This window comes from Schistocerca piceifrons, chromosome 8 (assembly GCF_021461385.2).
Source record: "Schistocerca piceifrons isolate TAMUIC-IGC-003096 chromosome 8, iqSchPice1.1, whole genome shotgun sequence".
Classification (NCBI taxonomy): domain Eukaryota; kingdom Metazoa; phylum Arthropoda; class Insecta; order Orthoptera; family Acrididae; genus Schistocerca; species Schistocerca piceifrons.
This window is the reverse complement of record NC_060145.1, coordinates 336,227,486-336,252,420: the sequence shown is the minus strand read 5'-3', so window position 1 is coordinate 336,252,420 and position 24,935 is coordinate 336,227,486. Positions and strand designations below refer to the sequence as shown.

The 24,935-nt window shown below is 41.7% G+C and overlaps 1 protein-coding gene across 1 annotated transcript in view; it reads left to right on the top strand.

Annotated features, from left to right (window-relative positions):
- The window catches only part of LOC124711800 (tryptophan--tRNA ligase, mitochondrial), a 73,407-nt gene that overhangs the window by 29,907 nt on the left and 18,565 nt on the right, over window positions 1–24,935 (top strand). The window contains exons 3-5 of the mRNA XM_047242023.1: window positions 1,514–1,612; window positions 11,636–11,799; window positions 11,901–12,022. Of these exons, the coding sequence (XP_047097979.1) occupies window positions 1,514–1,612; window positions 11,636–11,799; window positions 11,901–12,022 (385 nt within the window). The remainder of the gene's footprint in view (window positions 1–1,513; window positions 1,613–11,635; window positions 11,800–11,900; window positions 12,023–24,935) is intronic.

Here is a 24,935-nt window from a genome sequence, read left to right as displayed (position 1 = left end):
GAGACTGGCATGCTGACTTTTCTTCAGTGCGCTGATAGCCATTATGTTGAGTGGCCCTCACCTCACCTCAAATCATTATCATATATATTTTATATGTGTGTATTGCAGTTTGATCATTACATCCATGAAGATGGCCTTGGATCTGTTTTGTCAGGTTTTGTCTCAATCTACTTTTGTTGAGCAGATAGGTCAGGTGGTTCTCCCAGTTGAGATGTTTATCTAGAAACACCCCTAAGTATCTAGTGTATTGTTTACTCTAAGTTGGATATTCCACAGTGCAAAGTGTATGTCATTTTCTCTTTGATGTCATTTCTTGGTAAGGTGTCTGTGTCTGAACAGGACTGTGTTTTGTTGAACTGGTCAGTTGTGCCATTTTGTCAACCAGTTTTTGGGTTGTGTAAGGTATATTCTCATCTTTCTTTGTATAGTTGTTGTCCTTGTTTGAGCTGCAGCCCACCATTTATAGGCACTATGTATTGTGTTTACAGTGCCATCTGTTAGCAGCTTTATGAACTATTTTGAAACTTCAGTATAACTTCTTACAGCTTTCACAACTACTATACCATTTGTTGCTCTCTGTTGATCTGTTTTCAAGGTATTTCATTTTGAAATTGGGACTCTTCACTGGACACCCTATAGATGGAATAATGTCACTGAAGCACTGCTTAATAAAGAGTTGCCTATTAATGTTAGAGGAAATAATATATAAAACTAAAATAGTATGGAAAACAAATTGTAATTTTCACTGTCAGGTCGAGAGCCTTTCAGACCACCTTTGTAAACAAAACCAATCTGGTTCCTTATTGAAAAGATGTAGCTACTTCTCCACATTTATTTATTGAACAGTTCCATTACTGTAAGGGTTTAATATTCTAACTCTTGTTCTCCAATTATTGAGTGTCCATTCACTAGGTGCTGTTATCATGGCAATAATTTTCAAGAGCTCTGCAAGTAGTGTACATAAAGTAAGGGAAAGGCAACCACTCACCTGCAACGGACCAATGCGTAGTGCACAGAAACATGTAACAGAAGACAGTATTCACATTAGCTTACAAACTCTTGCCCTGTCTCCAATAAAAGTGCATGTATTCATACACACAAACACCCTCATACACACACACACTTGCTGCTACTGTGGAATGTGTGTTGGTGTCATGTGGTTGTGCATGTGAATGTGTGTACTCACTCAGTAGAATTCTGTCGTGTTTGTATGCCAAACATTGGTGTGCTGTAGGTGAATATTTGCCTGTCTCTAATTTCACATATTTTTCCATCCCAGAATTTCCATTAGTTTCGTACATTTTCAAGTGGTTTCATATTTGCACCAATATTTACTATTTGAGATTTCATGCTTTGATGTTACTGGCTGTAAAACGATAAATTTTTGTGTTACACCGAACCTGTAACTTTAGTGGAGGCACTTAAATCATGACCGGTACTTGTTTAATACCATTATCTTTATTTGCCAAATTAAGGTGACAGTTTTTTCAATTTAATTTAATTTTTTTAACAGGACCCCAAGAAACTGCATAGTAATATAATGGAGTTAACAGCCACACTACTGGCTTGTGGAATAGACCCAAAAAGGAGTATTCTTTTCCAGCAATCCATGGTAAGATATAGACTTTATTGTTCTTTGCATGTACCAAAGAAGATTCTGCTTATAGTTTTGCTTGATGTGCTTACTGCAGTTTTGAAAGACTTGATTACAAAGTTGATGAATTATGGCCCAATGTAGTTTCAGGGAAAATTATAATTAAATCTTAGCACACTGATGTTTTTAAAAAATGTTTGATTTTTAATAATACCATACCATTTCCATCAAGAACTATGCATTTGTGATGTAACACATCACGTGATGCCACATATAGGTCTTCTACAATTACTAGTTGGATTAATAAAAGAGATAGATAAAATCCAAGTTTGTCATGAGATTGTGTAGGGAACATGAGGCAGATGCTACGAAAGAGGTGTGTATCACAGAGAGGTTTACTGTTAGAATTATGAGTGTGTAGGTTCCAAGAAGAGTTGGGAAACATATTATTTCCTCCCTCATATAGCTCACAAAATGAATGCAACAAGTAAAACAGAGAAATTAGTTCATTGAAGGTTCATTGACAGTTGTTCTTCCCTCACTCCATTTGGGAATGGAACAGAGAAGGTGGAAACAATAGCGGTACCAGAAGTATCCTCTGCTACACTGTAAGGTGTCTTGCAGAGTATATGTTGATGTAGAATTTTCTATGATGTGAAGCATTTCATAATTTCTGAATGTATGTCAGGGACTACTCAAGATGATGTCGTTATCAGGAGAAAGAAAACTGGCGTTCTACGGATCGGAGCGTGGAATGTCAGATCCCTTAATTGGGCAGGTAGGTTAGAAAATTTGAAAAGGGAAATGGATAGGTTAAAGTTGGTGGGAATTAGTGAAGTTCGGTGGCAGGAGGAACAAGACTTTTGGTCAGGTGACTACAGGGTTATAAACACAAAGTCAAATAGGGGTAATGCAGGAGTAGGTTTAATAGTGAATAGGAAAATAGGAACACGGGTAAGCTACTACAAACAGCATAGTGAACGCATTATTGTGGCCAAGATAGATACAAAGCTCACACCTACTACAGTAGTACAAGTTTATATGCCAACTAGCTCTGCAGATGACGGAGAAATTGAAGAAATGCATGATGAAATAAAAGAAATTATTCAGATAGTGAAGGGAGACGAAAATTTAATAGTCATGGGTGACTGGAATTTGAGTGTAGGAAAAGGGAGAGAAGGAAATGTAGTAGGTGAATATGGATTGGGGCTAAGAAATGAAAGAGGAAGCCGCCTGGTAGAATTTTGCACAGAGCATAACTTAATCATAGCTAACATTTGGTTTAAGAATCATGATAGAAGGTTGTATACATGGAAGAACCCTGGAGATACTAAAAGGTATCAGATAGATTATATAATGGTAAGACAGAGATTTAGGAACCAGGTTTTAAATTGTAAGACATTTCCAGGGGGCAGATGTGGACTCTGACCACAATCTATTGGTTATGACCTGTAGATTAAAACTGAAGAAACTGCAAAAAGGTGGGAATTTGAGATGGGACCTGGATAAACTGAAAGAACCAGAGGTTGTACAGAGTTTCAGGGAGAGCATAAGGGAACAATTGACAGGAATGGGGGAAAGAAATACAGTAGAAGAAGAATGGGTAGCTTTGAGGGATGAAGTAGTGAAGGCAGCAGAGGATCAAGTAGGTAAAAAGACAAAGACTAGTAGAAATCCTTGGGTAACAGAAGAAATATTGAATTTAATTGATGAAAGGAGAAAATATAAAAATGCAGTAAATGAAGCAGGTAAAAAGGAGTACAAACGTCTCAAAAATGAGATCGACAGGAAGTGTAAAATGGCTAAGCAGGGATGGCTAGAGGACGAATGTAAGGATGTAGAGGCTTATCTCACTTGGGGTAAGATAGATACTGCTTACAGGAAAATTAAGGAGACCTTTGGAGATAAGAGAACCACTTGTATGAACATCAAGAGCTCAGATGGAAACCCAGTTCTAAGCAAAGAAGGGAAAGCAGAAAGGTGGAAGGAGTATATAGAGGGTCTATACAAGGGCGATGTACTTGAGGACAATATTATGGAAATGGAAGAGGATGTAGATGAAGATGAAATGGGAGATACGATACTGCGTGAAGAGTTTGACAGAGCACTGAAAGACCTGAGTCGAAACAAGGCCCCCGGAGTAGACAACATTCCATTGGAACTACTGATGGCCTTAGGAGAGCCAGTCCTGACAAAACTCTACCATCTGGTGAGCAAGATGTATGAAACAGGCGAAATACCCTCAGATTTCAAGAAGAATATAATAATTGCAATCCCAAAGAAAGCAGGTGTTGACAGATGTGAAAATTACCGAACAGTCAGTTTAATAAGCCACAGCTGCAAAATATTAACACGAATTCTTTACAGACGAATGGAAAAACTAGTAGAAGCCGACCTCGGGGAAGATCAGTTTGGATTCCGTAGAAATACTGGAACACGTGAGGCAATACTGACCTTATGACTTATCTTAGAAGAAAGATTAAGGAAAGGCAAACCTATGTTTCTAGCATTTGTAGACTTAGAGAAAGCTTTTGACAATGTTGACTGGAATACTCTCTTTCAAATTCTAAAGGTGGCAGGGGTAAAATACAGGGAGTGAAAGGGTATTTACAATTTGTACAGAAACCAGATGGCAGTTATAAGAGTCGAGGGACATGAAAGGGAAGCAGTGGTTGGGAAGGGAGTAAGACAGGGTTGTAGCCTCTCCCCGATGTTATTCAATCTGTATATTGAGCAAGCAGTAAAGGAAACAAAAGAAAAATTCGGAGTAGATATTAAAATGCATGGAGAAGAAATAAAAACTTTGAGGTTCGCCGATGACATTGTAATTCTGTCAGAGACAGCAAAGGACTTGGAAGAGCAGTTGAACGGAATGGATGGTGTCTTGAAGGGAGGATATAAGATGAGCATCAACAAAAGCAAAACGAGGATAATGAAATGTAGTCGAATTACTCGGGTGATGCTGAGGGTATTAGATTAGGAAATGAGACACTTAACATAGTAGATGACTTTTGCTATTTGGGGAGCAAAATAACTGATGATGGTTGAAGTAGAGAGGATATAAAATGTAGACTGGCTATGGCAAGGAAAGCGTTTCTGAAGAAGAGAAATTTGTTAACATCGAGTATAGATTTAAGTGTCAGGAAGTCATTTCTGAAAGTATTTGTATGGAGTGTAGCCATGTATGGAAGTGAAACATGGTCGGTAAATAGTTTGGACAAGAAGAGAATAGAAGCTTTCGAAATGTGGTGCTACAAAAGAATGCTGAAGATTAGATGGGTAGATCACATAACTAATGGGGAGGTACTGAATAGGATTGGGGAGAAGAGGAGTTTGTGGCACAACTTGACCAGAAGAAGGGATCGGTTGGTAGGACACGTTCTGAGGCATCAAGGGATCACCAATTTAGTATTGGAGGGCAGCGTGGAGGGTAAAAATCGTAGGGGGAGACCAAGAGATGAGTACACCAAGCAGATTCAGAAGGATGTAGGTTGCAGTAGGTACTGGGAGATGAAGCAGCTTGCACAGGTTAGAGTAGCATGGAGAGCTGCATCAAACCAGTCTCAGGACTGAAGACCATAACAACAAACATGTTTACATGACTTTTTCCTACAGGTAAGCTGAAAACCATGAACATCTATATCAATTACTTATAGTTCTGTAATGCTGGTATGTGATTATCATGGTCTATATAATCAAAACCCATGGCCACATCACAAAATATTCAAACTTATGGTGATTTTTGATCACTGGTGTATATATCTTGTCTGACAAGAGTTAGTCTGATTGACACTCCTTTTGGAAATTGAAACTGTTTCTCACTGAGTGTTTATAAACTGTATTTTACATTTTACAGTCTGGTTTTTGTAAATTCTAGTAGTATTGATTTGGATTGAGAGCTTTTTGCATTTGCTAATTAGTGATACAGGAAGATTTGATATAGCCACATAATTAAATGATGATGATTTCGTTTTTGTTCTTAAGACTGGTTTGATGCAGCTCTCTGTGCTACTCTATCCTGTGCAAGCCTCTTCATTTCTGCATAACAGTTGCAATCAACATTAACTTGAACCTGCTTACTGTAGTCAAACCTTGGTCCCCTATACAATTTTAAACCTCCCCCCCCCCCCCCCCAAAAAAAAAAAAAATTCCATTTCCGTCCGCTACCACACTGCCTAATCCTTGATACCTTAAGATGCTTCCTAAGAGTTGATCCTTCATTCAGTCAAACTCTGTCATAAAGCTTTTTCTCCCCAATTTAATTCTGTACCTCTTAGTTAGCTTCCAGTCTATCACACTCCCAAATATTTAATAGATGTGACTACTACTGATGATTATTAAGCATTTATTTAATTGTAAATTAATGAATCTTTCTGCCTATTCATAAATTAGATTTGTTCATATTGGAGGCAACTGCCAATTCCTGCACCAAGGATTGATACTCTGTTGTTCTTCTTGTCTATTGCTACAATTTTCTAACATTGCAACTTCTCTGTATATGATGGTATAATCCATGAAAAGTCTCATGGGACCTCTGACGTTATCCACTATGCTGTTTATAAATGTTGTGAAAAATAATGGCACTATGACACTTGCGTGGCGTACACCTAAAAGAAATTATTTTTACATCTGAAGATTCTTCTCCATTGACTACAACATGCTGTGTTCTGTTTGCTGGAATATTTCCAGTCCAGTCATACAATTGTTCTGACATTTCACAATTCTTATTTTGTTCATTAGGTAGTGTGGAACTGTATCAAACACCTCCTGGAACTTAAATGCAGATTCAAAATGGACACCAACATCTATTGCCTTGTGGGTCTCGTGAATGAACAAAGCGAGATGGGTTTTACATGACTGTTGTTTGCAGAATCTGTGTTGAATTCTTACAGGCAAAATTTTTGTTTCCAGAAATATCACAGTATACTAGCTTAAAATGTGTTCTGAAATTCTACAACTAACTGACATCGGCAATATAGGGCTCTAGTTATGTGCATTTGTTTAACAACCCTTCTTGGAAATGGAAACGACCTGCGCATTTTTCCCAGTCACTAGGAATGCTTTCCTCCTCTAGGGACCCAAGTAGACAGCTGTTAGAAGGGGAGCAAGTACTTTTGTACACTCTTATGTAGAATCATATAAGCATCCCATCAGATCCAGCTGCCTTCCCTCAGTTGATGGATTTTAGTTGATTTCACATCCCACAGTCACTTATTTCAATATGTGATATTGACATTTGTGAGGCTATTGAAAGGAGGAACTACAGTACAGTATTTCTCAGAGAAATGATTTTGGAAGAATGAGCTAAAATTTTGACCTTCTCTCTTTCATCCTTTATTTCATGTGATTATGGTCACTTGGCATCTGGAGAGATGCCCTTCACTGATTTAACATAAAGCAGAAATGTTTTCTATCAGATCATTGGATAATTCACTTTTGAACTCATTAAATGCTTCATCCGTTGCTGTCCTTAATCTAATTTTGGTTCAGTCAGTTTTTGTACTCATTGAGGACAAACGTTTTGAAACAAGGTACTCTGTCACAGTTTGTAATTCAGTTTATATCCCTTTCTCATAAAAATAACACTTTATCATCTATATAAACACAAAAGTAAGCAACTAAATGTGTTACTCTGAAACTTCAGACCACACTATCAAAAGTACTGTAAGTTTGAATGAGTATTTATGTAAGCCACCTATGCGTTGGCTCAATAACCTTTATAATGACTATTGTACATTAATTGTTACATACTAGGCGGTAGTGATGTTATGACTGGTAATACAGCTGTGAGAGGAAAATATCGCAAATTTCAATTAGCTGGAAGTACCTGTCTTAGTTATGGAATTTGTTCTAATGAAACAATTGGGAGCTCAATGAAATTACATTAAATTGTGTTGCCTTGGTAAGATGCATTGATAAGAGTGATGTGTATGAGGTCTGTTCAAAAAATTCCGGAACTTTGTCCACAAAATTTTTTTACACTTTTATTTACTGTGCGTGGTCTCCCTCGAAATACTGTCCTCCACAATTGATACACTGCTGTCAATGCCATTTCCACCTCCAGAAGCAGTCTTTGTATACCTCTTGCTGGATTGTATGAAATGCTGTCTGTGAATTTCCTTTTAGCTCATCTATTGTTGCAAATCTTCATTGATAGAACAAGTTTTCAACTTTGGAAAAAAAAAAAAAAAAAAAGGTCCGCTGGGGCCAGTTCCTGGAGAGTATGGAGGGCAATGCAACACAGTGATTTTGTTTTTTGTGCAATACTGATGCACCAACAGAGATGAATGTGCAGGTGCATTATCGTGATGCAAGAGCCATGAATCGTCTCGCCACATTTCTGGATATTTCCATCTCACATTTCGTCTTAGGCATCACAACATCTTGATAATACTATCAATTAACAGTTTGTCCCAATGGCATGAATTTGTGATGAACTATCCTTCAAAGTCAAGGAAAACTATGGCTTTGACATTTCGCCTGATCAGACAAGCTTTTTTTGGTCTTGGAGAACCGTTCCCAGCCATTGTAAAGAGTGAACCGTGGCCTCAACATCACAACCATAGACCCATGTCTTATCACCACTTATGATTCTCTTAAGGAACATCTCATTCTCATTTGCACAATCCAGAAGCTTGACACAGATTGTGAGGCAAAGGTCTTTTTGGTCTTGACTCATGAATTGTGGGACAAACTTGGCAGCAACACGATGCATTCCAAAATGCGGTGTCAGGATTTCATGACATAATCCAACTGAAATGTTACATTCTTCTGCAGTCTCTTGGACAGTCAGTCTTTGATTGGTATGCATAATTTCATTGACATTCCTGACTCTAGCATTGTTGGTAGATATAAAATTGTGTCCTAAATTAGGGTCATCTTTAACTACTGTCTGGCTATTTTTAAACTGTCTGAATCATTATTAACACTGAGTATGGCTCTAGGCTTACTGCATCATTTGATGTGTGTCTTTAAATTTTTTTTGTGTTTTATGTAAAATTTAATGCAGACACATTGCTCCTTCAACTCTGCCATCTTGAAATTCACAAACTGTGTGACACAGCGCTCTACTCAGTACAGCTCTTGAACAATAACTAACAGACATAAAACATTGAAACTTCTGGCAGTTACGCATTAAACACAGACATGAGCATGGATTTCAACCACATTTCGCTCCATCACACCATTGGCACGAAATTATAAGTGTTCTGGAATTTTTTGAACGCACCTCATATGTGCTGTTCAGAAATAGTGTGCTTGCAGATTACAGATGTCCCAGGCCCTCTGCGGAAGACGTTGTATAAGTTATGAACATTTCAGTCATTGGCAGTCATTGGTTATCGCAGCAACACATGAATAATTCTCCTATGTATACTGTAGTCTATGAGAAAGCCACTCCAGTACTTGTTCAGTAGAGCCAACTGGTTCTATACAAATCATTGGCAGGTTCTAGATGTATAAACATGTTGCCAATCCAGTGTAGCAGATGGCTGATGATTATATTTTTTAGTCTGACAGTGAGTGGAGAAAACGGCATTCCCCCATACTGAAAGAGATATATTGTGTGCTTTGAATAGGTTCATTCTACTGACTGCAGGTTCTCTCTAGAGTCCTTGTAATGCTACAGATCTATATTATGTGTTAGTAGAGGGAGCAAGGTGACAATTTGAGAAAAGTCTGTAATGTACTCCTTTGCTCAGCTTCATTTTTAGGTGGAGATAATTTGCTGGATCACACAAGAGCTATGAAATGTAAAAAAAGCTGTGCTGTGACAGTGCAGTTGCAAAAGAAGCAGCCAGACGTGATTGAAAAAAAAATAAATAAATAAAATAAATTGGATGAAAATCTTTGTCATTACTGCAACTGGTACTCAGACAAATATTGCTTAAGCTAAAATACAAAATTTGTGGAGTGCTGTTGAGATTTCTGCAACAATACAGTAACATTTTAGTAGCTTTCGTCATATATTATCTCTGTTTTACATTTAGTGATACGGCATTTGATAACAGCTTCATCCAGTACAATACATGTAATGTCCTACAAGGAATTTCAAATCAACTCTGTGCAGACATTTTAACAGAATACTTGAAGTGAAGCTACACTATGTGCCAAATATCTTCACTGAACATATTCTCTGTAGGCTGCATATCTGAGTATATTTTGTGGTCCTAAAAGATATGTCAAAAATGTAAAGCCATGTAGATGGGACCTAAATAAGCAGATTTCATACAGGAATGCATGTATGGTAGTGACACATTACAGTGCTAACTTGTAAAGCAATATGAATCACAAGAAATTAAAAAGGCATGTGAAAACAAATGGCATCAGAAATTTATTAATAATTTACAAGAGGTGCTCAAAGGAGCTGCCACCAACAGTGATACACAATCCACAGTGACAAAGCGTGGATCAGCCTACATTAAGAAAGATGTCAGGCGTGCTGAACACATGTCCAGCAATATCAAACACGTGCGCAACTAGATCTGCTTCAGATGTGATGGGACTCAAGTACATCAGGCTTCTTATATGACCCCACAAGAAAAAATCCATACAGATTAAATCGGGAGAACATGGTGGCCAGGGAACTGGACTGCCCCATCCCATCCATCGCTGACTGTAGAGACTGTCAGGTAATTCATGACATTTTGACTAAGTACCTCCTGTAGGAAGATGATGTATGTGAGGCCAGTTAAACAACTCAATAGAATGTATGGTCTACTAAGTTATTCTGTACAATGCCTGCCCAAACATTAATGGAAAATCTCTCTTGCTAGGCACTTGTTATTGTGCCATGTGGGTTACCCTGAGCCCACAAGTAAGAATTATTGATGTTCAACATACCTGACTGCATAAAGGTATCCTCATCAGTAAATAAAATAACTGCAGGGAAGGTTTCACCGGCTGCGGTCTGCTGTAGGTACCAAGGAGCAAAGTTGAGACGTGGAAGTTAATAATCAGGGGTCATTGCTTGCACTCTCTGTAAATGATATGGATGCATCCAGAATGAATTTGAAAGGTAGGAGACGAGGCACTGGCAGAATTGAAGCTTTGAGGATGAGTCGTGAGTCGTGCTTGGGTAGCTCAGATGGTAGAGCACTTGCCCGTGAAAGGCAAAGGTCCTGAGTTAAAGTCTCGGTCCGGCACACAGTTTTAATCTGCCAGGAAGTTTGATATGGATGCATTCAGTCTTCATGTAAAGTCCTCAAACACTTTGATGGCTCACACCCACTGCCGTCCTACAGCTCTTGAGCTTGTCGAAGGATTATTCTTTACTGTGTTTAGTAGTATTCTTCCTTCCACTGCAGGAGTTCTGCAATATCTTCCAATGCCAGTTCCACACGTGGAAGCATAAAATGATCCACTTGTGCGTAACTCCCAATGAAAACACTCAAATGTTCAGTATTCTGGCTGATTCCTATCTGGGTGCATCCTTTGAGCAGCTAATTCATTTCCTCGTGTAGTTCCTTACATGAAATACATGTTGGCCAGCTCTGCATTGGTGAAACAATGCGTGCTGCTAGAGATCTGTGTGGTAAATCATGAATCCAGCTAGCAACATGCTTTAATGTGCCGCAGTCATCAGCACACTACCGGTTCAAGGCAGCATTATCAAACACACGCACACATTCCTGTACAATATCTGCTTATTTTGATCCCCTCTACCTGCTGTTAAATTTTTGACACACAGCTTATGACCACCCTGTATATAAAAACAGGCACAGTACGTCAACATGATTCGTGTCTTTAGTCAAAAAGATCAACAGAGAAAATTTAATGTTTGAAGGAGGCGTGGATATATTGGCCTATACCAGAGACTGAGTGTTATATGTGGTAATTTCCACTTGCAGTGAACTTAATCCAAAGTGAAACCTTCAGGAAAGAACTAAAGCTAACTGACACTCTGATAATCACAAAAATTCAAATTTTAAAGTGTTTTCATCTTTTATGATCTGGATTATTATCACTATCATACCATGTTTTGAACTGCAGTAGCGATTGTTATTTACAGTCAAGAAGAATGAGATATTTCTGATTTGTCAGGTTCCAAGGCACTGTGAGCTTTTGTGGGTTATCAGCTGCAATGCAACTGTTGCACGGTTGGCACATTTTCCTCAGTATAAGGAAAAGTCAGCTTCACTTCAAGAAGTTCCTGTGGGGCTGTACACTTATCCCTTGCTGCAGACTGCCGACATCCTCCTTTATAAGTAAGTGTGTTACCAATTTCTTTTTTAAGCAATGCATGAATGGGTTAAATAGTAAAATTTTATTTCCGAAACCTAGAACGTCATTATTTTCTCTTTTTAAGGGCAACTCATGTACCAGTGGGAGAAGATCAGGTGCAACATTTACAGCTGACCCAACATCTAGCACAAAGGTTTAACAAACGCTATGGCTCCACATTTCCCATACCACAAGTTATCCTTACAGGCAAGTAAATAGTTATGTATGAGAGCTTCACCAATATTTCAGGTTTGAATCTTCTTTGTGTATTGTTGCAACTCTCCAGGTGTAGCAAATTCTGCGAACAAAATTTGCTGAATAGTTCACATTCTTCCAGTTAAAAACTAATTCAGCAACATGCTGAGTATTGATGTAAATAATGTTTTATTTGGAAATCAGTGTCTCAGATTGTCATCAAACCAACAGTTTAAAATCATCAAAAAGTTCCAGGAGAAAAGTGGGAAAGGGATTAATTCATATGAGATGCTGCTCAAAGTATCTGAGAATTTCATTTTTAAAATCAGAAAACTATTCTTAGATCCTAATGACCTCGGTCACATCGGGCATTTATGCAACAATCCCAGTGTTGTTTCCATTTTTGGAGGCTCTTCTGGAAGTCCACAGAGTTAAAGGTGTTGAGGACCTGCTGGGATTCCTCTTGGATATCTTCAACAAAGTCAAAACATTGCCCTTTCAATGTGATTTTCATCTTTGGGAACAGATAGAAGTCACACGGGGCTAGCTGTGGCTAGCATGGAGGGTGGAGGACCATTGCCGTGTTTTCTTTGGCGTGGAATTCCTTCACAACAAGCGAGGTGTGTGCAGGTGCGTTGTCATGGTGCACCAACCAGTCTTTCTTTTTCCACAACTCTGGCCATTTGCGCTGAATATTTTCCATCAGTCGCCTCAAAACTTCACAGTAAAACTGCCTGTTGACAGCCTGACCAGGTGGGACAAACTCCTTAAGCACTATTGCCGAATGCTGAAAAAAATGATCAGCATTGACTTCACATTGCTGCAAACTTGTCAAGCTTTGAAACTTCCTGGCAGATTAAAACTGTGTGCCGGACCGAGACTCGAACTCGGGACCTTTGCCTTTCGTGGGCAGGTGCTCTACCATCTGAGCTACCCAAGGACGACTCACGCCCCATCCTCACAGCCTTACTTCTGACAGTATCTCGTCTTCTACCTTCCAAACAAGCTATTTTCGACCTTGAAGTTTGATGATTCCTGCTTTGTTTCAGGTTCATAACTGTAGACCCAAGATTCAGCATGTGTGATGGGTTTGGATAAAAATTTTGAACACATGCGAACACTTTGTTGCACCTCATGCATGGTTGAATCTGGAAGTTTCTTGGTCAATGCTGAGAAGCTGAGGGGCGAACTTCACTGAAATTTCTCTCATGTTCAGTTCATTGACTAGAATTTGTTGACATGTACCTTAAGCCTTTTACAAACATTGTGAATTGTACTTCTTCAGTCTTCTTGAATCACGCCATGCACTTTCATGATTATTTCTGGTGTTGTGCATGTTGATGGTCGACCAGAATGTTTCTAATATTCCGTAGATTCTTGGCCACCCTTGAAGTGCATAAACTGTTCAAATGTTCTTGCTTGGCTCAGTGCACTCTAACCAAATGCCTCTGTCAGCATGCGGTGCGTTTCAGCTGCAGTTTTCTTCAACTTCAAACAGAATTTGATGCAAATCCATCGGTTCTTCGTGTTATCCATTTCACAAGCACTGAAACACATGCTGACAAGCTCCACTACAACTCACAACTACATACACCAAAGATGATGCAACATTGTGCCACAGTAGCTAAGATGTGTACTTAGATACATATAGCAGCGGAGTGTTGTACTACTACTGGTCTGACTGGGTACAGTGGAATTCTACATCTACATCTAAATCTACATACATTCTCCGCAATCCACCATACGGTGTGTGGCAGAGGGTACCTCATACCACAACTAGCATCTTCTCTCCCTATTCCACTCCCAAACAGAACGAGGGAAAAATGACTGCCTATATGCCTCTGTACGAGCACTAAGCTCTCTCATCTTATCTTTGTGGTCTTTTCGCGAAATGTAAGTTGGCAGCAGTAAAATTGTACTGCAGCCAGCCTCAAATGCTGGTTCTCTAAATTTCCTCACTAGCGATTCACGAAAAGAACACCTCTTTTCCTGTAGAGACTGCCACCTGAGTACCTGAAGCATTTCCGTAACACTCGCATGATGATCAAACCTACCAGTAACAAATCTAGCAGCCCGCCTCTGAATTGCTTCTGTGTCCTCCCTCAATCTGACCTGATAGGGATCCCAAACGCTCGAGCAGTACTCAAGAATAGGTCGTATTAGTGTTTTATAAGCGGTCTCCTTTACAGATGAACCACATCTTCCCAAAATTATACCAATGAACCGAAGACGACTATCCGCCTTCCCCACAACTGCCATTACATGCGTGTCCCACTTCATATCGCTCTGCAATGTTACGTGACTGTGTCAAGTGCTACACTACTAATGGAGTATTCAAACATTACGGGATTCTTTTTCCTATTCATCTGCATTAATTTACATTTATCTATATTTAGAGTTAGCTGCCATTCTTTACACCAATCACAAATCCTTTCAAAGTCATCTTGTATCATCCTACAGTCACTCAACAACGACACCTTCCCATACACCACAGCATCATCAGCAAACAGCCGCACATTGCTATCCACCCTATCCAAAAGATCATTTATGTAGATAGAAAACAACAGCGGACCTACCACACTTCCCTGGGGCCCTCCAGATGATACCCTCACCTCCGATGAACTCTCATCATCGAGGACAATGTACTGGGTTCTATTACTTAAGAAGTCTTAGAGTCACTCACATACTTGGAAACCTATCCCATATGCTCATACCTTAGTTAGGAGTGTGCAGTGGGGTACCGAGTCAAACGCTTTCCGGAAGTCAAGGAATATGGCATCCGTCTGATACCCTTCATCCATGGTTCGTAAGATATCATGTGAAAAAAGGGCAAGTTGCGTTTCGCAGGAGCGATACTTTCTAAAGCCGTGCTGATGCATGGATGGCAGCTTCTGTCTCAAGGAAATTCATTATATTTGAACTGAAAATATGTTCGAGAATCCTGCAATAAACCGATGTTAAGGATATTGGTCTGTAATTTTGAGGATCCGTCCTTCTACCCTTCTTATATAGAGGCGTCACCTGCGCTTTTTTCCAGTCGCTCAGGACTTTACGTTGGGCAAGAGATTCGCGATAAATGCAAGCTAAGTAAGGAGCCAATGCAGTAGAGTACTTTCTGTAAAACCAAATTGGAATCCCATCAGGACCTGGCGATTTATTTATTTTCAACTCATTCAGCTGATTCACAAACCCAGGGATGTCTATCACTATGTCCTCCATGCGGGAATCTGTATGAGACTCAAACGGCGGTATGTTTGTACGATCCTCCTGTGTGAAAGATTTCTCAAATGCTAAATTTAAATTTTCAGCTTTCGCTTTGCAGTCTTCCGTTGCCAGACTGATCAGTGAGTGACTGGATGGAAGCCTTCGACCCGCTTACCGATTTTACGTAAGACCAGAATTTCCTTGGGTTTTCAGCAAGATCTTTTGCTAAGGTATGATGATGGTAGTGGTTGAATGCTTCATGCATCGCTATTTTTACAGCAGCATGAATCTCTACTAACTTTTACATGTCCTCATTCTCCCCATCTTTCTTGTACCGCGAGTGCAACTGCCTTTGCTTCCTGAGCATTCTCCGAATTGCGCTGTTAAACCACGGTGGGTATTTTCCATCTGTAACCCACTTTTTCGGCACATACTTCTCAGATATTTTGGGTAGCACCCCATACATTATGATCAAAAAGTCGTGCGCATGACAGGAAAGAAATAAAAATTTATGAGTAAACTACATACATATACCATTATTTATAATGTACAGAAAAAGCATTATGTAACCACAACATAGGTTAGAAATAACAAGTCTGTTCACAACACATATGAAAACACAATTTTTTAAAATTATGTTTCAAGCTCTTTGTGTAGCATGTGTATAGAGATCTTAAGCGATGCTGTATTTTCCTATTTGAATCTTTCATCACATATGTACTGTATTTAGGTACACCAAAGGAAACAAATCTGTATGCAATATATGTATTGGGATCTTACCAGTCGTGGGAGTACCTCATCGTCACACAGACAGTTCATAGACACTTTCCGTGTGTGGATGAACATTGTTCTATTGAAAAATGGCACCAAAATACTATCATATAAGAGGTAACACATGAGGATCCAGGATGTCCAGGACACATTGTTGTGCTGTTAGTTTCATCAATCACTACCCAACAGTGACCTGGAGTCATAACAAGTGGTTCCAATAACATGATTCCAGGAGTAAGACTGCTGCATCTCTCAAAAACTTCGGAAGAATGGGACTTCTCCCCTGGTCGGCGCCAGAGTCACAGATGATGGTTATCCAGGGTAGTGCCAAACCGTGATGTATCACATGCAATTGATGTCATTCATCAGCAGTCTGTGCTTCCTGGTCAGAGTACCATTCCAAACTCAGCCGTTTGTGTTGTGACGTTAATTGCCGCTTATTCATGGGAAAGCAATTCCATAGGACAGCTGTGGCTGACCAATGATGTTGGGTAACAGAGCATTCCAGAGAGTGCATAACTTGTTCTTGAATGATAGGCACAGATGTGAAGGGGTTACGATGTTACAATGTCCTTGGTGCACAATACAGCAATCCTCCATTTTTGTGGTCAGAGTAGGTCGAATGAAAGCTTGAAGAATAATTTACCCGCCCTCCTATTATCATGTTGCCCAACATCGGGGCATGATTCAGCTAGCCTGTGAAATGAACACTCACAATGCTTTCTCGCACTAGTATGCAGCATCTCCGTGTCCTTCACAGCGATCACTTGCAGCGGGGCAGGTCTTTGTTACTCGCCGTTCATCATACTGTTCGATGGAAAAGTTCCACCTGCCTCAGTACGCCGGCAGATAACCAGCCTGTTTCTCTGCATACGTATGTACTGCGCTGATGACATACAAGCAGCGTTGAAGAAAACACCGTCAATACTTATGTCGTAAAGTCCGCATAAACTCTGGTAGCAAGCTATCCTGTAAATTCTTAATACTTTTCGGGCGGAAAGTGGTTGCTTTGTTCTCTCAGTAAAATGTCAAAATTCTGAAACGAGTCTATTATTCCATTTCTGTAAAAAAATAAAAAAAATAAAAATACCTGCCATCAGCCCACATGTAATTAGCGAACATCACTGTCCTCAGTTCACAGTTCATGCTACCCAGTACACACGCAAGACAGCCAGAAATGTACTTAAGTCCAACCTGAAGAATTACACGATTTCAGTCAATACTCTACTACTATATCCGAGTTTCACAGTCAGTCCTTTTCAGTGGATTTCTGTTAAAGAAATTGTTAACCAAATATTCCATATAAGGATATGAAACATGCCACGCAGAATGTTACAAAGGCTGAAAGTTCACATGTGTTTATCTTTCCAACAAAACAGTCCTAGAACTTACAAACTTCACAAAACTGTCCGTAGATGCAAGTGCCTCTACAGCAACACAATATGGACGTGAAAATCCAATAACTTCTTCATTTTACGCATTACGCAGACAGACACGTTCCACGTGACCTGCACGTTCAATAGCTACACAGTGACTCCTGAATGCTGTTCCTTCCACAGCCTATAACTGCATGGAAGTGCGCGGGAACTGCTAAACTCTGGTTGATCAAAATGACCAGCCAATCAGAACAATTGTTAAACATCATTCTCGCACCAAGCCAAGCCAATCACTAGTCCCAGTTGCATTCATGTCATTTCAGTATACAGATATTAATATAATGCTTAACAAAACCAAATAAAAAGGAAAACTAATATTGGAAAAATTTAGAAAATGATCTAAACTTTAAACCGATATTCTGGCTGCCTTCCTACAAAAGCAAGTACACTTAGACATAAGTCATCAGCAAAGTGGGCTCAAATATCTTTCCCACACTATGATTACATAACATATTATATAAAATTGAATTTCTACGTATGTCCCACTTACACACTCTCACTCATTCTCATTCATTCCACAACAACAAAGCAAATAGATATTAATTAAATAATAATCTTTTCTGGATTTTATATTACGAAAATGAAAAGTAGTTAACATTTTTAAAATGAAAATCCAAATAAATTGACCTGACATTTTGTGAACTCCAGAAATTATTTCAAATGATACTAAAGGACAAACTGTTGTTATTCCTGAGTTTTTTAGTCCAAGTGTCAGTTTGGGGTGTTTTAGGTACTTTCTTCTAACTCTGAAACTATGACAGATAGAAGGCTGAAATTTTTATTCCATATTCTCTTGAATAACAAAAGGCCACATATCGACTTTGAACAATATTAAATAATATTTAATATAGTTTATTTAGATTCTTAAGGGTTTGAATATTCAGTCGCTTGAAGTGACACAGATACTGCTTCCCACGGCAAGCATAGCGGCAGGTGCGAATGAGTCATTGCTAAGAAACAACTGGCTGTCTCCTTCACAGCCAAATGCTCCAATGCTATGGGCTGTTCTGCAAAGTAGCTTACTGCAATAAAGTTATCGCGTATTGACTCACAATGTTACACACTCAATATCTGACATTGTCCACACCTCTTATATATATCTTATTAGGTACATGCATTTTGATGGTTGTTGTGTCTCACTGATGAGATTTGCAACTCTTATTAATCATTTACATACTACCAATGGTGTGTACATGTATGAAGTTACATTAACACCTGACCATTTCTTCAGGCTGCTTCACTGTTTTTTTTTCCTGGCAGCCTGTATTTACTAATACCAGCTGGCTTGTTAAGGAAGTTTTTGTGTTTATGCTAATGTAGGCTTATTAAAAGATGCAAATCGGCTCAGGAGGAGCAGATACAGACACAAACAATGATATTACTAGAACACCATAGGCTAAAGTAAAATCTGATGTACAAACATTCCAGCCAAAACCTGTTCATATCACAGGAGTTGCAAGTAAGTAGCCAAAGAGGACCCTGAAGAAAACACAACATCTGTGGGGACCTGATAACTGGTGCAGCATTCGTAGTAAACACAGCTTTGGCTGCATGCTGCTCAGATGACAGGCAGAGGTGTCGCGCAGGACATGTGAAGAGTGACACTTGTGTAACATCCTGTCACTCCAGCAATATGGATACACACTCAGAGAGTAGCAGCAATGTTGTTTGTTCAGTATGTACTTGTGCTGTTGGCAGCTGTGAGCCCAGAAAGCGCGCCCGATGGGTATGGCAATTAGTCTTCCATAGGTAATAAACACTCAGCCTGGCAGGCGGTTTGGCAGTTTGTATCATCATTGAATTCCTCGTTACGCCAATTCTTGAATACAACTGTTACTTCCCTTTCTGGACCAGGAGTTCGAAACTGATTTGATGTTGTTGTGTTAGACATTTTGAGCTTTGCTGATTGGAACTGATTGTGGCTGATGTTGCTTGCAGTTATACCATTAGCTCCCTACATAACAAGTGTCTTAATCACATTTTAGAAATAATGAACATAACAAGTGTCTTAATCACATCTTAATACAGTGGTTAACAAGATCACAGCACAATGAAACTGTAAGCAGTACGGTTAAAATGTGATATGAGGTACTGATTTGCAGTTCAGGTGGGGAAGGGGCAGGGAGGTTAGGGGAAAGAGAGAGAGAAAGAGAATGTTTCGTTGATAGCACATGACAAGCTGTATCAAGTATACCACACTAACAACGGTAAATAACTACCAGGCAAGGTGGCACAAGGATTATAGCAGACGATAATAGTTCACATCCCCATTCAGCCATCCAGGTTTAGGTTTTGTGTTATTTCCCTAAATCGCTCCAGACAAATTCTGGGATGGTTCCTTTGCTAGGGGAATTATTGATTTCCGTCCCCTTCCATTTCTGATCTTAGTTTGTGCTTCATGTTCATTGATTGCTTGTTGTTATAAAGAAATAGCTATAAGGCAAATTCCTGTGAACTTCCAGAAGAAAATTTTTTCAGGCATAATAGTAACAAAGCATATAAACTGTTGAAACATGTGTGGATGAAAGAAAAATATAGTGTGCCTTGCACATTGTGAGAATTCCCCCCACTCCCCCCATCTCTCTCTCTCTCTCTCTCTCTCTCTCTCTCTCTCTCTCTCTCTCTCTCTCCCCCCCCCCAATCTCTCCCCCCCCCAATCTCTCTCCCCCCCCCAATCTCTCTCCCCCCCCCAATCTCTCTCCCCCCCCCAATCTCTCTCCCCCCCCAATCTCTCTCCCCCCCCAATCTCTCTCCCCCCCAATCTCTCTCCCCCCCAATCTCTCTCCCCCCCAATCTCTCTCCCCCCCAATCTCTCTCCCCCCCAATCTCTCTCCCCCCCAATCTCTCTCCCCCCCCCAATCTCTCTCCCCCCCCCAATCTCTCTCCCCCCCCCCAATCTCTCTCCCCCCCCCAATCTCTCTCCCCCCAAATCTCTCTCCCCCCCCAATCTCTCTCCCCCCCCAATCTCTCCCCCCCCCAATCTCTCTCCCCCCCCAATCTCTCCCCCCCCCCAATCTCTCTCCCCCCCCAATCTCTCCCCCCCCAATCTCTCTCCCCCCCAATCTCTCTCCCCCCAATCTCTCTCCCCCCCAATCTCTCTCCCCCCAATCTCTCTCCCCCCCCAATCTCTCTCCCCCCCCAATCTCTCTCCCCCCCAATCTCTCTCCCCCCCCAATCTCTCTCCCCCCCAACCTCTCTCCCCCCAATCTCTCTCCCCCCCAATCTCTCTCCCCCCCAATCTCTCTCCCCCCCAATCTCTCTCCCCCCCCCAATCTCTCTCCCCCCCCAATCTCTCTCCCCCTCCAATCTCTCTCCCCCTCCAATCTCTCTCCCCCTCCAATCTCTCTCCCCCTCCAATCTCTCTCCCCCTCCAATCTCTCTCCCCCTCCAATCTCTCTCCCCCTCCAATCTCTCTCCCCCTCCAATCTCTCTCCCCCTCCAATCTCTCTCCCCCTACAATCTCTCTCCCCCTCCAATCTCTCTCCCCCTCCAATCTCTCTCCCCCTCCAATCTCTCTCCCCCTCCAATCTCTCTCCCCCTCCAATCTCTCTCCCCCTCCAATCTCTCTCCCCCTCCAATCTCTCTCCCCCTCCAATCTCTCTCCCCCTCCAATCTCTCTCCCCCTCCAATCTCTCTCCCCCTCCAATCTCTCTCCCCCTCCAATCTCTCTCCCCCTCCAATCTCTCTCCCCCTCCAATCTCTCTCCCCCTCCAATCTCTCTCCCCCTCCAATCTCTCTCCCCCTCCAATCTCTCTCCCCCTCCAATCTCTCTCCCCCTCCAATCTCTCTCCCCCTCCAATCTCTCTCCCCCCCCAATCTCTCTCCCCCCCCAATCTCTCTCCCCCCCAATCTCTCTCCCCCCCCAATCTCTCTCCCCCCCCCAATCTCTCTCCCCCCCCCAATCTCTCTCCCCCCCCCAATCTCTCTCCCCCCCCAATCTCTCTCCCCCCCCAATCTCTCTCCCCCCCCCAATCTCTCTCCCCCCCCCAATCTCTCTCCCCCCCCAATCTCTCTCCCCCCCCAATCTCTCTCCCCCCCCAATCTCTCTCCCCCCCCAATCTCTCTCCCCCCCCAATCTCTCTCCCCCCCCCCCAATCTCTCTCCCCCCCCCAATCTCTCCCCCCCCCCAATCTCTCTCCCCCCCCAATCTCTCTCCCCCCCCCCAATCTCTCTCCCCCCCCAATCTCTCTCCCCCCCCAATCTCTCTCCCCCCCCCAATCTCTCTCCCCCCCCAATCTCTCTCCCCCCCCAATCTCTCTCCCCCCCAATCTCTCTCCCCCCCCAATCTCTCTCCCCCCCCAATCTCTCTCCCCCCCCAATCTCTCTCCCCACCCCCAATCTCTCTCCCCACCCCCAATCTATCTCCCCCCCCCAATCTATCTCCCCCCCCCCAATCTATCTCCCCACCCCCAATCTATCTCCCTACCCCCAATCTATCTCCTACCCCCAATCTATCTCCCACCTCCAATCTATCTCTCTCTCCCCCCCCCCTCCAGGGGATCCACAACTCTTTTGTGGATACGTGTGTAGCGAGCACGGGACCCCGAGCTAATGTGGCCTTCCTTCTTTTCCGGGCTGCATACCCCCCCTTTCCGTATCCTTCCCCATCCCCCATCTTCGCCCCCCCCCCTCACCTCTGGATCTTTCCTTCCCTTTCTCCCCCTATGGGAGTATGGTTTGTGCCTACGTCCGGAGACGGACGCTTGTAAATATACCGTACTCTTCGCCTTCCTTGCTTGTATGTCTTCATCTTTCTTCGTCCTTCTCTTTTCCTTACCTCTTCTCTTTACCCTTTTCTCCGCTGCGGCGTTTGAGACCTCTCTTCTTTCCTTTCCCTGTCTCTTTCTTCCTCCCTGTGCGTGTCTGAAGGCCGACCCACGCACTTCCATGCGTAGCCGGTGACGGGGTAACGCGTAATTCCCCGCCCCGGGTAGACAGGTAGGACACGTACGTACCCCCCTGGTAACGGCCAGGCCCAGGGAGGGGTGATTACCCGAGCTGATACCTTCCGAAGGTGCCGATTGGTCCCTCCGTCCGTTTGTCGGGAGATGTGACCTGAGGTGTGAACAATCACCTAAGGCGGGTGTGCCCTCGGTGAGGGCCCCCACAAGGAAGGAGCGAGCCATCGGAGACGCCGGTAATCATGGGGGATTCTTCCGCAACGGTTTCCTCACCTTCCACTATGTCTGCTCATAAACGTAAGTTCACTGAGTCTCAGCCACAGACGGTTCTTCCATCGTTGCCACAGTTCCTTGTTGTTTCTCGGTCTGACGAAGGTCACGACTTTTCCACGGTCAACCTATTTTTAAGCATTCCTTCTGCCTTTAGTTTCTCAAATTTTATGACTTTGTTCCCCTTGCTGCTGATTTTAAATTTCGTTTTTTCCTGTTTCCTACGTCACGGGCTGGGCGCTAATGACCATAGAAGTTTTGCGCCCTAAAACCACAAAAAAAAAAAAAAAAAAAAAAATCTCCCCTCCCCCAATCTCTCTCTCTCTCTCTCTCTCTCTCTCTCTCTCTCTCTCTCTCTCCCCCCCCCCCCCCCTTCCCACCCCTCCCTACTCCCACCATGCCATTTTCTTCTTCTTCTTCTTCTTCTTCTTCATTTTTATTTTTACACAAGCTTCATATAGTTCTTTAAATTCCTTGCAAGGTTCTTTTAACTTGAGGAAAGGATTGGTGTGTTCCAATAAATTAATTCTCTCTTGTGCAATGAACCAAAAAGTACTGAATGTGTCAAATCCAAATTTATTCACCAGTTCTATTTGTGCTCCCACCAAACTATGAATGTTTTGTGTCACTTGTAACTGGCTTCAGTTCTGAACACACTATTTATTGGTATCTGTATTTGTGATACAAAGTCAGTTGGTGGCGAGACTGACAACTGTGGTGAACCTCATTTGTAATATGTTTCTATTTTGATTAATAACACCGTTGTACTGATATCTGCTTGAAATGATTCTGAGTGCTTATTGATATAAAGAGCCACTAGCTTCTTAAAGTCATATTGGATCCAGTATTATAGTGTGTTTACTTCTAGTGCAACAGCTACTTCACTCGATGGGATTGCATTGTCGTTTTGTTACACACACTCACTGAGTGAGTCAATAGGCTGCATTAAGGAAGTGGCAGTGTTTTCATGTGCATCTAGTAAACTGCTGTGGACAGGAACACAGACTGTGCAGAGTTGTTTATGATTCTCACTACTTGGGTGTGGAGTCTGCACTTGATTTTGTAGTGACCATGCCACATTCCATGGCTGCTGAGCTCATAGCACCTCTTGTGCCAACTACCATTGACCTATGTAAATCAACAAGGGCATTTGCAGCTGTGTCGGACACATTCGGCGTGGAATCTCATTGAGTGAAATAGAATTGTCTTCAGTGACAAGACCTGCTTCGAATTGAGCCCTGATCAGTGAACAGGTGTCTGGAGATCCCCAGACAGTGGTGGGATACCAATCTGACTCATCCTCCATACGGCCCAACAACCAGCTGTGATGGTTTGCGGTGGTGCCATTTCATTTGACAGTAGAGCCTCTTTGGTTGTCATTCGTGAAACTCTCACAGCACAGCACTTTGTCGATGGTATTTTACACTCTGTTTTGTTGCCCTTCATGTAAAGTCATCCTGGGTTTTTGTTAGATAATGCCCACCTGCACACAGTGAGAGTTTCTCCTGTGTGTCTTCATGCTTGCCAAACCCTATCGTGGCCAGCAAAATTGCCAGATCTCTCGCAGATGAGAATGTTTGGAGTATTATAGGGAAGGCCCTCCAGCCAGCCTGTGATTTTGATGGTGTAATGCACCAGTTGGACAGAATTTGGCATGCTGTCCCTCAGGAAGTCATCCAACAATTCTGTCAATCAATGCCAAGCTGAATAACTGCTTGCATAAGGGCTAGAGGTGGACCAAACTGTTATTGACTTTCTCAGCTTGTAAAGTTGTCTCTCTTGAATAAATCATCCAATTTTTCTGAAATTTTGATATTTTTTATTTATTTATTTTTTGAGTGTACAATCAGAAATTGAATGATTAAACAGCGATGTTTTGAATATAGTAGCACAAGAATACTCTTAGTTTGAAAATAAAGACAAAATATGGAGGAAATTGCATGCCACATCTTTGCGTTTTCACAGGTTATATGTATACACTCCGATATGTGTGGTAAAAAAGAGGTACCGAGTAGACACACAAGACGACAGACTAATTAAATTCTTCCAAAGCTCCACATTTACTGAGTTTCAGAATTTACAGAGTATATTAAATTTCCCTTTAACTGTCTGAATCTTCCCACCCTACATTTCGCAAATACACCTCAAACTCCCCAGGTTTTTTAATCATTTATTAGTCTTGTAGTTTAGATACAAACTTGATGTGTCTATAAAAGATTATCAATATGAGTACTGCTGCTTTCCATAACTTCTGTTGCAAACTGGATGAGGGAGAATGGGATTATGTCAAATGACAAGGTACTTATGGCAGTAGATTAAGCATCACCTAAAAATTTAAATTAA